The 15,149-nt window shown below is 35.7% G+C and overlaps 1 protein-coding gene across 1 annotated transcript in view; it reads right to left on the reverse strand.

Moving 5' to 3' along the window:
* Window positions 1-436: 436 nt before the first annotated feature.
* Window positions 437-15,149, reverse strand: part of LOC145717452 (EF-hand calcium-binding domain-containing protein 13-like) — a 40,097-nt gene continuing 25,384 nt past the window's right edge. The window contains exons 10-15 of the mRNA XM_081805958.1: window positions 14,956-15,099; window positions 14,544-14,615; window positions 11,943-12,005; window positions 8,738-8,791; window positions 5,532-5,585; window positions 437-603 (exon numbers count right to left, since the gene is read on the reverse strand). Of these exons, the coding sequence (XP_081662084.1) occupies window positions 437-603; window positions 5,532-5,585; window positions 8,738-8,791; window positions 11,943-12,005; window positions 14,544-14,615; window positions 14,956-15,099 (554 nt within the window). The remainder of the gene's footprint in view (window positions 604-5,531; window positions 5,586-8,737; window positions 8,792-11,942; window positions 12,006-14,543; window positions 14,616-14,955; window positions 15,100-15,149) is intronic.

Below are 15,149 nucleotides of genomic sequence, written 5' to 3' on the forward strand. Positions count from 1 at the left end.
GGCGGACCAGCCTGAGACAATTATTAGTACCTATCATGCCAAAGCAAAACACTTCCATATGTTGTATTTTTTCTGAGTCCACCTTTTTTTCCCTCTCCTATTATAGCTCTACATCTCTCCTCCTCCTCCTCCTGTTTCCTAGAGGTCTTAACCAAAGGCATCTCAATGGAATGAAAAATATTAATATTCCTTATTCCAAATGGCAAGAATTATGATAGATGAGCCTCTTGATTTGCATGTTTTAAATGGAAATTTATGTATTCCTATATATTAAAAATAATCACCCTTAAAATTATGGCTATTTTTAAACTCTAACTTATAAATGATCTGAAATAAGCAGAGTATTGGATAATAAAATAATTTAGGGATATAATCCTAATTCCCTGAAGATTCTACCCGATACTTGCAATTCTGAAAAACTCCCTTTATGACTATATTAACTCTCTTGAAGGCAATATGAACTCTCTTGAAGACTATTCTGATAGTTGAAATGCCCACCATTAACTGGAAGTGACTTATTTAGCTCCAAGTGTTCTTTAGGTGAGGGATCTATCCCCATTTTTTGCAGGACATTATCCAGCTCACTGAAGTCAACTTCTCCTCCTTCAAAACAAAAGAAGTAGAAAAAGATAACATTTTTTAAATATCATAATTTCAAATTATTAAAGAGAAATAAGGCATAATGATACCTGCTAAACAACAAGCAGTCAATTGGCAGACAGAGAATGAACAGTATTTCTTTAACACTGGTAAAAGAGATGTTCCCATAATGATGGCTATAAAATAATATTTCACAATTGAATAAGGTTCATATAATTTAAAAATTATTAGAATAATAAAGATGATTGGTACAAATAACTGTTTAATATAGGGTATGAGATTAAGCTAGAAATCAATAGCAAGAGATACTAGAAAAATCCTCTAAGTTTGGAAATTAAAGAATCCCTCTCTAAATAAATTATGTGTCAAAAAAAAACCACACTGGAAGTTAGAATATATTTTGAATTGAGTAACAATAATAATATTACATATTAAAACTTGCAAAGGTGTACTCAGAGGGAAATTTACACCCTTAAACGCATATAGTAGAAAAGATGAAAAGATCAATAACCCAAGGTTCTATCTCCAGAAGTCAGAAAAGAACAGCAAATTAAACCCCCCAAAAGGAGAAGAAAAATAATAAGGACAAAAGCAGAAATTACTGAAGTGAAAAACAAACTTTAAATAAAATGAATACAGCCAATGTTGGGTTTTGGAAGACTAACAAAAGTGCTAAATGCCTGCATTAAGACCGACAAAGGAAAAAAGGAGAGAAAGCACAAATAACATATTTTTAATGACAAAAAGGACATCACCAAGAATAGCCAAGAGAAGCCTAAGGAAATAAAACAGATTTGGAGGATTTACGCTTCAGATACCAAGACATATATATATATTTTTAAAGATTTTATTTATTTATTTGACAGAGCGAGAGAGATAGTGAGAGTAGAAACACAAGCAGGGGGAGTGGGAGAGGGAGAAGCAGGCTTCCTGCCGAGCACGGAGCCTGATGTGGGACTCCATCCCAGGACCCTGGGATCATGACCTGAGCCGAAGGCAGACACTTAACGACTGAGCCACCCAGGCGCCCCAGATACCAAGACATATTAAAGCTATGGACCAACAAATAGACCAAAGAAAAAGAATAAAAAGAATGAAAAGCCCAGATATATGCAACACATTCAGTTGGCCTTACATTAAAGTAGGGAAAGGATCATCTTGTCAATAAATGGTGCTGCATATCCATTTAGAAACAGACAGTTACAGAAGGGAGGAGGGTGGGGGGAGGGGGTAGCTGGATGATGGGTATTAAGGAGGGCATGTGTTGTGATGAGCACTGGGTGCTATACACAATTAAGGAATCATTGACTCTACATCAAAAACTAATGATGTACTATATGTTTGCTAACTGAATATAAAAAAAAGAAACAAAATAGTGACCCTTATTCTGTATCATATAGAAAAATCAATTCTGAGTGGATTATAGATCTAAATGTGAAAGGAAAATAACAAAACTCCCAGAAGATAAAATAGTAAAGGTTTTCATGACCCTAGTGTATGCAAGGATTTCTTAAACAAGCCCCCAAACACTCTAACTATAAAAGAAAAGACTGACTAATTCAACTACATGTGAAAGCGAAACTTTTGTTCATCAGAAGATAAAATACAACCAGAGACCCTGCTCAGTGCTGCCAGCATCCTGGCAGAGAAGCTGAGGTCACCATCAAACTTGAAATATTTAAAGTGGAGACAATCAAAGTGCATTGTTGTGGGTGATGGTGCTGTTGGTAAAATGTGTCTTCTGATATTCTACACAATGAACAAATTTCCATCTGAGTATGTACTGACTGGTTTTTTGGGTTTTTTTTTTAAAGATTTTATTTATGTATCTGAGAGACAGAGAGAGAGAAAGAGAGAGAGCACGAGCTCTCGCACGAGCATAGGGGAGTAGCAGAGGCAGAGGGAGAAGCAGACTCCAGCTGAGCAGGGAGCTCAATCCCAGGACCCCGAGATCATGACCTGAGCCAAAGGCAGACGCTTAACAACTGAGCCACCCAGCTGCCCCAAATTTAGTGCTTTTAGAATGGGTTCAAACTTAAGCAACCAGCAACCTAATATAGACTGCTATACGCATTAGATATTATATATAAACCTAATGGTAACTACAAATCAAAAACCTGTAATAGAAATGCAAAAACTAAAGAGAAAGATATTCAAGCATATCACTGAAGAAGGCCATCAAACCACAAAGGAACAGAGCAAGAAAGGAACAAAGAAGAACTACAAAATCAATCATAAAACAAGTAAGAAAATGGTCATAAGTGCATACCTATCAATAATTACTTTGAATGTAAACGGACTAAAAACTTCAATCAAAAGACATGGGGTGATGAAATGGATACAAAAGCAAGACCTATTTATATGCTGTGTACAAGAGACTCATTCCAGACCTAAAGATATATGCAGATTTAAAGTGAAGGTATGGAAAAACATTTATCATGCAAATGGAAGTGAAAAAAAAAGCTGGGGTAGAAATACTTATATCAGACAAAATAGACTTTAAAACAAAGGCTGTAATAAGGGACAACAAGGACATTACATAATGATAAAAGGAACAATCCAACAAGAAAGTAAAATAATTGTAAATATTTAGGCATTAACATGGGAGCACCCAAATACATAAAGCAACTATTAATAGATATGAAGGAAGAAATCAATAGTAATACAATAACAGTAGGGGACTTTAACACCCCACTTACATCAATGGATAGATTATCCAGACAGAAAATCAACAAGGAAACGGTGGCTTTGAATGACACTTTAGACCAGATGGATCTAAAAGATATATTTAGAACATTCCATCCAAAAACAGTGGAATACACATTCTTTTCAAGTGCATATGGAACATTCTCCAGAATAGATCATATTAGGCCACAAAACAAGTCTCAACAAATTCAAAAGGATTGAAGTCGGCAACCTACAGACTGGGAGAAGATATTTGCAAATGACATATCAAATAAAGGGTTAGTATCCAAAATATATAAAGAACTTATACAACTCAACAATAAAAAACCCTAAATAAACCAATTAAAGAATGGGTAGAAGACATGAACAGACATTTCTCCAAAGAAGACATACAGATGGTTAACACATGGAAAGATGCTGAATATCACTCATCATCAGGGAAATGCAAATCAAAACTACAATGAGATAACCTCACACATGTCAGAATGGCTAAAATCAAAAACACAAGAAACAACAGTTGTTAGCGAGGATGTGGAGAGAAAGGAACCCTTATGCACTGTTGGTGGGAATACAAGCTGGTGAAGCCACTGTGGAAAACATTATGGAGGTTCCTCAAAAAATTAAAAATAGAACTACCCTATGATCCGGTAACCACACTACTGGGTATTTACCCAAAGAATACAAAAGCACTAATTCAAAAGGATATATGCACCCCTATGTTTACTGCATTATTTATAATAACCAAATTATGGAAACAGCCCATGGGTCCATCAACTGATGAATGGATAAAGAAGATGTGATACACACACACACACACACAATGGAATATTATTCAGCCATAAAAAGAATGAAATCTCGCCATTTGCAACAACATGGATGGAGAGAGAGACTATAATTCTAAGTGAAATAAGTCAGACAGAGAAAGACAAATATCATATGTTTTCACTCATATGTGGAATTTAAGAAACAAAACAAATGAACAAACAGAAAAAAGAGAGATAGGTAAACCAAGAAACAGACTCTTAACTACAGAGAACAAACTGATGGTTGCCAGAGTGGAGGTGGGTAGGGGATGGGTGAAATAGGTGATGGGGATTAAAGAGTACACTTAGCATGATGAGCAGTGAGTAATGTATAGAGGTGTTGAACCACTATAATGTACACCTGAAACTAATATAACACCTTATGCTAATTATACTTGAATTTAAAAAATAAATATTTAAAAAAATTCAATATGTAAAACACAGACATCCAAGCAGACAAACAGGCAACAGACATGAAAGGAACTTTACAAAAGAAGTATCCAAATAACCAATAAACATGAAAAAGGTGCTCAACATCATTAATCACTAGGGATATGCAAACTCTAACAGTGGGATTCTACAGCATGCACACCAAAATGGCTAAAATGGAGAAGAGAGAAGTATTAGCAAGGATGTAAAGCAATTGAAACTCTGATATACTGTTGGTTGATGTATAAAATGGTACAACTACTTTAGAAAATGGATTGACAATATCTAACAAAGTATACACAATCCTATCCTATAACAAAGCAATTTCATTTCTAGGTATTATGGCCTAGAATTATGCACATATGTTCACCAAAAGGCATATACAGAATATTCATAGCAATATATTCTTCTTAACTGCTCCAACCCTGAAATGTGCTGTGATGGTAGATTGGAAAGGTACATTGCGGTATACACAGCAATGTATTCAGGTACAATGAGTTAGTTAGAAATCATTTCAGCCACTATGGAAGGTTCTCTAAAGATCTCCTTGACTATAATTTCATACATTTTATAATATGAAGCAATGAAAACTAACAAACTGCTGCTACATGCAACAATATGGATGAATCTCAGAGAATAACATGTACTATAATGTTAAAGGGAAGAAGTAAGATATCATGGAACACAAATCATATGGTTCCATTTACACAAATTTCAAAAACAGGTGAAACTAATCTGTGGCCCTAGAATAAAGGATGCAGTTACCTCCAGAGAGTATGGAGGAAGTGACTGTGAAGTGGTATAGGGATCTTCTGGATTATTGATAATGCTTATTTCTTAACCAGGTGATAGTTAAATAGATATGTTCACTTTGCAATAATTCTTAAGCTGGACACACATGATTATATGACATAGTAGTAATGTATTTCATACTTCAGTAAAATATTTATCATAGAAAAATATAGTTTAGTGTAAAGAATTGGGATCTCAAATTTACAGTAACTTCTCACTGACCTGTAATATCTTGTACTGTATCTATCAGTGTTTTCAGATCAGTCTTCCCTTTAGCTATAAAATAAGGCATAATTGAGATACAAAGCAGATTCATTTAAAAATTATAAAACAATAAACCAGAAACAAGCTAAATTCCATTATTCCATATCATTATTTGGGCTCATTTTAATTGCATAATTCTTAGTTTTCTGAGATTGACCTAAAATATGGCAGTGGTAGCAGGGACAGAGAGACATTGATGGATTTATATGTGGGATTTTTTTCAATGTTTTATTATGAAAATTTGTAAACATACAGCAAAGTTGAAAGAATTGTGCAATAAACACCCTTATGTCCACCATCTAGATTCTACTATTTAACATTTTACTATACTTGGTTTGTCACAAATCCATCCATCTACTCAACTGTGTGTGGTGATTTTTAAATTTAGGTTTCTATAAATGTAAAACTTACAAAATTAGGTGATAATCCAGACAGTAGGTGATAGGAAATGAGGGAATCAAAAATGAATCCCATATATCTAGCTTAGGTAACTAGATGGGCGGTGACAGCACAAATGAGATTGAGAATATAGGACCAGGAGACTAGGTGGGAAAATAGTGAATTCAGTTTTAAATGTGTTGAGAAAAAAGAAGCCTCCCATGGAATATCCAAGTGGAAATGTCTGGCAGGCATTTGATATACCAGTCTGAAGACTATATAAGAAATACAGACTTACAGTCACAAGCATATAGATGATAGATTGAACCACAGAGAGAGATGAGATTATCCAGAGAGAGTATGTGAAATGAAAATCAGAGAATGAGCAGATCCAGGTCAGAGGGAACAACACAGAAAAGCCAAAAGAGCATAATTTCAAGAAGGTCAGTATTATCACGAATATAAAAGACAGTAGCAAGCTCCAATAAAAAGTGAATAATGTCTAATGCAACTGGCAAATGGCAAGTTACTGGTGCCGTGAGAGAAGTTTCAGTAGTATTACGGGGCTGTGTCAGAATACAGGAATGAATGGGAAATGTGGAAAGGGTATACAGTGCACTTTCATTCATTTCCTTTTCCATCTTTTAATTGTGCTTTCTGAACATTCCCAGATGTGAAAGATGGTCTTGGAACCAATCTAATCAAGTGCTTTGCACTGTATATGGATTCAGAAAATAGAAGACAGGATTCGTTCCTACTCTAGAACTAGAGTTTTTTCTGAGATTTTGCATGGTTTTTATCATCACAAAATTAATCTGTTGCAAAAATATGTTTTGAAAGCATAGTATCTCAGTTTTACATCAACTTCTCACAGCTGTAACAGCTTTCGCTTATTCATTAGTTTATTAGGTTCAACATTTCCGTCAGCTGTAAAACGAGGTACAAATTACAGAGATCACAACGAGATTCAAGAACAGAATATGAAATTCTTAATTGTGAAACAGAGCATAGGAAGTCAACAATTTCCCATGATTTTTATTACAGTTGTATTTCTATCCTCCCTCCCCACATCATAAAAACGCAAAATGAGTATTCTTCAAATAGTACAATGCTCTTTTAGAGTACTCAGATGTTAAACTCTACTGACAGCATTAGAACAGAAACTTAAAGATTTAAAAGTATTCTCCTCCAAACCCATCATTTTGATCTGATCTCCTAAGCTCTCTAATCTCTCTTTCAGTCAGGGAAGGAAAGAAAACTGAATTTAATGAGTGTCTACCAAGCCAGGTAGTGGGATGGGTGCTTTCATATACTATATCTCAATCTTCTGTAAAGTTATTATGACTTAAAAAAAAAAAAAGAAACTGAGCCTCAGAAAAGTTAAGATATTTGCCTAAAGTCACAAAGTTAGTATGAGACAGAAAACTGTAGCTATCAGATTCCTAAATCAACACTTGCTCCATTCCACCAAATCAACCAGGCTGCTGGGGTAGAATTTAAAAGCAGCATAATCACTTGCATTAATATTCTTAAAACTGACCATGAGCACACTTAGTCCTCAGAAAGCACCTTCTCTAATATGATAGCCCTAACTTCCAAATCAAAATTTCACTTATATTTTTTGCTTATATATTTCTTTTGCCCCTTTAATCAAATGCAACTTTAAGAACAAGCACCACACTTTTTTTTATCCCTCCATGGGTAGATGGGCATTAGGATTGTTTCCAATTTTTAGGTATTATGAATAAAGCTGCTATGAATATTCATGCACAAATATTTCTGTGAACATATATATTCATTTACCTTGGAAAGATACCCACTAGTGGGATTGCTGGGTCTTATGGTAAATTTATGTTCAGCTTTTTAAGAAGTTGCCATACTGATCTCCATGGTAGTTAGAATACCCTCTAGCAATTGTATAAGTTACAGTTACTCCATATTATTGCTAATACTTGGTCTTGTCAATCTTTTTAATTTTTGTTATTCTAAGGGATGAATAGCAGTATCTACTAATGATTTAAATTGCATTTCTCTGATAAATACTGTTCAGCCCCCTTTCATGTGGTCATTGGCCATTTATATATCTTCTTTTTTTCCCCATCATTTTACATGATCTGGTTGTGTACATAAAAATTCCACAGGATTTTTTTTATTTAAATTCAATTAGCCAAGATATATATCTTCTTTTGTGAAATGTCCATTCAAATCTTTTGCCCACTTTCATTGGTTTGTCTTCTTATGATTGAGCTGTTCTTGATATTCTGGATATCAGTCCTTAGTCACATACGTTTTGCAAATATATTCTCCCAGTCTGTGTCTTGCCTTTTATTTTCTTAACTGTGTCTTTCAGAAAAAGAAGTTATTTATCTTGATAAGATCCAATTTAATCATTTTTAAAATTTCATGCTTAAGACTCTTGGCCACCTGTCTAAGAAATCTTTTTCTACCCTAAGGTCACAAAATTATTTTCCTTATTTTCTTCAAGAAGTTCTCCTTGGGGCCAGATAAATAATTGACTTTGACTAATAAAGGTGAATTGGCTTTCTTCATTGAATTTTGGGTTTAGTTTTTCTTGACTAAATTCACTGGAAACAATCTAATATACATTGTTTTTCAAAATGTGGCAAAATACACAAAATATACAAAAAGAATTCGCCATAGATAGTACTGTAAGTTTAAAAAGTTTATTATACTTATTCAAATCTCTAGCACTTAACATAGCATCGCCTATTCAGTAAATATCTGTTAAATAAATGAATTAGTTAATTAACAAATTTTTCACTCACCAGTAGATGACCTCCTATCTTTTATCCCATTCTTCTTGTTCACTTTTTTATCAGCTGTAAAATACGAAATTAGGTCATAAAGGTAAATACTTATAGTGAATGTTATAAAATTATTAATGTAAACACAGCAATTTAGGGAGGTTGCATTTATTGACCTAAATATGATCTAATTTAATTCCAAATAAATATAAGGAATAGGAAAAAAGAAAGCTATCAAGAATCAGTGAAGATTCTTGTTTCTGAGAGATAATGAATCAGTTACAAAATAGGGCACTTTGTGTTTTTTTTTTTTAATTTTTATGTTAATCCCCATACATTACATCATTAGTTTTAGATGAAGTGTTCCATGATTCATTGTTTGTGCATAACACCCAGTGCTCCATGCAGAACGTGCCCTCCTCAATACCCACCACCAGGCTAACCCATCCCCCCACCCCCCTCCCCTCAAAATAGGGCACTTTGAAAAATATATAATAAACAAAAAAAATCAGAATTCAAGTTTTGTAGTATCTTTCAGAACTCAGAATGAGTTCCCTTTTAGGCAGTGAGAAAAAGAAGACACATTTGAGGCGCCTGGCTGGCTGGGTTGGTGGAGCGTGTGACTCTGTATCTCGGGGTTAGGGGTTCGAGCCCCACGTTGGGTATAGAGATTGCTTAAAAATAAGATCTTAAGCGGCGCCTGGGTGGCTCAGATGGTTAAGCCTCTGCCTTCGGCTCAGGTCATGATCCCAGGGTCCTGGGATCGAGTCCCGCATCGGGCTCCCTGCTAGGTGGGGAGCCTGCTTCTCCCTCTGCCTCTCTCTCTCTCTCTCTCACGAATAAATAAATAAAACATTAAAAAAAAATAAGATCTTAAAAAAAAAGAGAGAGATGAGCATATAGTACATCATTAGCTAACTGAACATAATAAAAGAATTTTATAATAAAAATAAATAAATAAATAAAAATCCTTTACCTCTCAAAAAAAAAAAAAATTCATTCTGCTGATGTAAGGAGATAGGGGTATGCCATCTTTTTTCCTTGTTACCCAACAAAACTTTTAAGCCATTCATTTTAGTGAGCTGCCTCTTCCAGTTGTGCAAAACAACCAAGAAAAACGAGGCCTGTGATTGAGAGTCTATTGGGAGCTCTGGAAGGCAGCAGGACATACAGACCTTGCTGAGAAACTACAGCAAGGGGGAAAGTAGAGCAGAAATGGGAGCACTGACATCTCAGCAGGAGAGTCTGCGACAGCCACCAAATTTTCCACAGTCCCAGCATAGCATCAAATAGCAAAACACTTCTTGTGACCCAGTGAAAGGAACAGGGGTTAGTGAGAGGAGCCAAAAGCCCCAAGCACCTGATAGTCGAGCTGAGGTGCACAGCAAGAAGGACCAATACAGATGGCAAGATAAAATGCCAAGTGCAAAGGGAGGCCAGTCAGCGAATGCCAGCATGAAGATTTAAAAATAAATGAGGATCAGAGCAGACATATCATAATGATGTTTTGACTCCTTTGACTCTGTTTTGACTCCTTAAGTACAGTAACCTACCTGGCTGAAGCTGCTCCTTCATATTCTTTTCTGTGCCCTACCACACCATGTGCATATCCCCATACATTAGCATTTCCATTAGGAATGCTTTTACTACCTGTCCTGGTCTATCAAGTCTGTTAGGACCACTTCACCTCTATTCCCACTCCTGTGCAAACTCGGGGGTCAGGGACACAAGCAGCCATCTCCCCTGTATGATTCTGTTGTCACAGATGCATTTAGTCCCATTTCCTTCACATCCGGTCCCCTGTCGGTGTCCATTAGGCCTCTCCTCTCCCACGCTCCCTTGGCCTGTGGAACGTTGTCTGGTCCTAGCTGTGGTTCCCATCACTCCCTCTTCAACCCCCTTGGTTAACCTTGTGCCTGCCTGTCTCACGTATGATCACATCCCCAAAAGGGGGGACAAGATAAGGACTTTTTTTTCCACACTTTATAATCATATAAAAACAGTAGGCAGGGGCGCCTGGGTGGCTCAGTTGGTTAAGCAACTGCCTTCGGCTCAGGTCATGATCCTGGAGTCCTGGGATCGAGTCCCACATCGGGCTCCCTGCTCAGCGGGGAGTCTGCTTCTCCCTCTGATCCTCCCCCTCTCATGCTCTCTGTCTCCCATTCTCTCTGAGATTAAAAAAAAAAAAAAAAAAAATCTTTAAAAAAAAAAAAACAGTAGGCAAATCGCTTAGTGGTTGGGTTGTTCTACTATTTTCAACATTTAGATTACATTTTGATTAGATTTGCAAGTTAAAGGATTTGTCATTGTTTCTTTAAATAACAATAAGGCATCATACCCCTATGCATAAAGTGCTTCTTCTATTTATAAGGTTGAAAATCCAGCTTTTTAACATTGTAAAGAGAACTTGTATTTCATAAATTTTTGTCCTACTTTGAGCTATATAAAGGCAGTGAAATATAGCTACATTTGTTCTAGAAATGCTTTTCTTCAGAGGCTGATTTTTGTTAATGTCTTGATTTTATCTTCAAAGTGCAGACTAGCACTTTAAAAGGGGAAGGGAGGAAAAATTGAAAAAAAAATTCTAAGTTACAGAATGTTGTGTGCCAGGCCTTTCTTGACCTATTGGACTGGATCTACATGGTAATGGTGGCAGTTTAGGACCCTACCCTGAGGGAGCAGTTCTCTGGGTCTTTGGACTTGCTCTGAACTTTGGCATGTCTCTGTTCTGTCTTCTGGATACTTGGCAGGGCTATGGAAGGGTCAATCTGCTTTCCTACTGGATTATAATCTTCTGAAGGGCCAAATCATGTCTCATTAAATTCTATATTCTCAGTGTTTAGCACAATACATAAAACATTGTGGGATCTTAATGCTTTTTGAATCAGTGATACAGAGGAAAGATTGCTAAAGTATTTCTATAAATATAAGTTTAGATCTAAAGTACTAACATAGCGAATACATATCCTTCTTTCTTCCACACTCTCCAAATGAAACTTTTAGAAACCACAAAATTTATTCTCAAGGAGGGAAACCTAAAGCATAACATTTAAGGTAACTTTTTTTTATTACTTTTGTCATTTTCTATGGTTCTAAATATGAATTTTATATATAAGAAGTTGACATTAATAAAAAGACTTCTCAGAACACAGAACCATGTATACCATGTGTATGTATATGTCACCTTCAACCAACAGGACCTTCAGAATCTTATAAAATTCTTTACCTGACATCTCCATCCTCATGTTTCCTGGAAAAGTGCCTAGGTTGCTGTCATCAACCCTACTTCCTAGGAGAAAAATAGAAATGATAAAAGCTATGAGAATGGGAAATGCTAATGATTTTCAATTTAAGAAAAAATACTTCCTATTATCTTCACATTGTTATATTCCATTTCAGTATGAAAAGAAGACGCTTTTGACATGTATTCAGACGCACACTTTAAGATATTCTATCAGAAATGGAAGCATGTTCTTTTGATCATTTTACAGAGAATATGGCTATAAAGCACAGGAACGTTTAACCTAGTACAGCCCATATGATACTGGACATGAAGTGTTACTTGCTGATATTGAGCAAACACTTAGGGGTCAATATTTAACATGTGGTAAATAAAGTGTCATGCATCCATAGAATGGGGAATCCATTTTCAACTTATACTCAGAGGAAATAGTGATTTTTCTTACAAAATGATATATTTGGTATTCTCTGCCAGTCAATTCATCAGGAAGATATAACAATCATAAATGCAGATGAACCAAATTAAGTCTAAGAATACATAACAAAACTAACAAAATTTAAGGGAGAAATAGAAAATACAACAATCATAACCGGAAATTTTAGCACCTCTCTTTCAACAATTGATGGACTAGCTACCAAAAAAGCCAGTACAGATGATCTGAGGAAGCTATCAACCACCTTTACTTAATTTATACTAATAAAATACTATACTCTTTAACTGCAGAATACACATTTTCAAGTGCACATAGTACATTTACCAAAATAGACCATATGCTGGGCCATAAAACAAGTACCAATAAATGGAAAGGAACTGAAATCATAAAGGATATGTTCTCTAACGGTAATGGAATTATATTACAAGTAACAATGAAATAACCAAGAAAACCCCAAATATTTAGAAATTAAATGACACACTTCTAAACAGTCCATGGATAAGAGAAGAAATCACAAAGAAAATAGAACATATCTCAACTGAATTATAATGAAAACAAAGCATTTCAACATTTATTGAATGCAGCCAAAGCAGTGTTTAGTAAGAAGGGTATGGGTCTTCATGCTTATATTAGAAAATGAGAGAGAGCTAAAATCAGTCACCATACGTTTCACCTTAAGAAGCTAGGAAAAAAGTAAAGTAGATTCAAAGTCAGTTATAATGATTAAATAATAAGTTTAGATCTGAACTTTCTGGAAGCTAAGACATAAAGGGGAGCTCAGGTTATTGTCTACACAAAGTAAGCACACTGGTCTTTGGGAGAGAGAGTTTTTTTCTGATATTAAATTTCAAGACATTTTTCATATTCATTACTAAATAACATAATGGAAAATGTCTTCAGGAGACACAGTGACACTTTTGGTATGGCTGTTTTTAACACCAGTTCTCAAAACCAGTTGAGATATATTATTAGGAAGTTGCCTCAAAAGAGGCATTTCTATGAAATATCTCTTCATAAATATTTTTGGCTTGTCAAAGCTACACGTGTGTGCCTCCCCAAAAGTAGGCTGAGATAGTCAAAGAAGTAAACCTTGAGCTTCTGCAACCATAGAGGGTGCTTAAAAATGGACAATATGAAGTGATTTGAATGTGCGTGTAATGTTGGCTTGGTGTCAGAAATATTCTTCTCACTTAAATGTGCAAAATATAAATCGTTCCTTCCTTTTCAGTACCAGAGGGGCAGGAAAGGGCAGCCGATCAGGGAACTCAGAGGCCTAAGATTACGGAAATAGTATGCAAACCAAAAGAAGAAAATGATCCTTAACATTATAATTGACAAACCTTGTGCTAAAGTTAAACTTTGAATTAGTGTATAAAGAGAAACTGGGGGAAAAAAGGGTGGGGGTAGCCAATACAAAGAAATAACCAAAGAAAACAATGTTCCAATAACAAAAGAAGAAAAATAATAAACCTAAACAAAAATTCCCCTAATAGTAACAGAGGTTTTCACTAGTTTCTTGATGAAGAGTTATTATAAATCAGTATCAGGAACCCACTATTTATCATGTTAATACGTCTTGTACAATTACACTTTAAAGTAGAGTAACTTGCAAACAGCCTAATTCCAAGTGCTGTTTTAGTCATTTTAACTAATACTATTTTTTTCTTTCATAAGGCCCTTAGTGGAAAAGATAATGGCAGTCAAGACTCTGGTCTCAGACTAGGCAGAAGACGTAACTAGTACTCTGTAAAGGGCGTGTTCTCTTTTAGTTGTGCTATGCATTTGACACGTATGGAATAAAGACACTAGAAAATTAAGCCAGTGTTAAATCATTTTAAGACCATCTCAAAACCCTAGTTGCAGGGGCGCCTGGGTGGCTCAGTCGTTAAGCGTCTGCCTTCGGCTCAGGTCATGATCCCAGGGTCCTGGGATCGAGCCCCGCATCGGGCTCCCTGCTCCGCGGGAAGCCTGCTTCTCCCTCTCCTATTCCCCCTGCTTGTATTCCCTCTCTCGCTGTGTCTCTCTCTGTCAAATAAATAAATAAAATCTTTAAAAAAACAACAACAACAACAACAAAAAAACCCTAGTTGCAGTCTTCCCAAGAGATCCACAACCCACATATTATCTATCTCTATTCAACTGAAAATTCTTACTTTCAGGTAGAGGTGAAAATCCTGAATTGATTAAATTGCCCACAAACTCTTCTAAATTCACTTTCTCATCCTCTGAAAGAAAAAAATGCATGTCAGGGAACAGGGAATGTGATCAGAGACTGGCAACTATGGCATAACTGCTATACTGAAAATCAGTTTATAGATTTGGCCTTGAAATATAGACATATATATTCAGTCAGAAAGACAGACGCATACATATCATTCAGACACATACACTCACCCCCTACAGATCCTCCTTTGTATGACGCTATTGAAAATAAGTAGAACCCAACAGGGTAGTAGGTAGGAAAGAGCCTTGGATAATCCATGCAGCAGATAAACCCTGTAAGGATTCTTGAAAAGTTCAAACAGATGCGTGTCAAGATAAAGGATATCTAGAAACATGACTCACCTGTCAGAGTCACATTCTGCAGCGATCTTTGAAGCACATCTTCAGGTAATGGAACGCCTATATATTTCATAATGGAGCCTAGGTCATCAGGAGTGACCACATTTTTCCTAATGGCAGCCAGAGCTTTCAGGGGGCCTTCTTTTTCTATATTCAAAAGAATATACAATGTATGAACTTTAAAAAAAACCACTCAA

Source organism: Leptonychotes weddellii, chromosome 15 (genome assembly GCF_054177405.1).
Source record: "Leptonychotes weddellii isolate Sample4059 chromosome 15, ASM5417740v2, whole genome shotgun sequence".
NCBI lineage: Eukaryota > Metazoa > Chordata > Mammalia > Carnivora > Phocidae > Leptonychotes > Leptonychotes weddellii.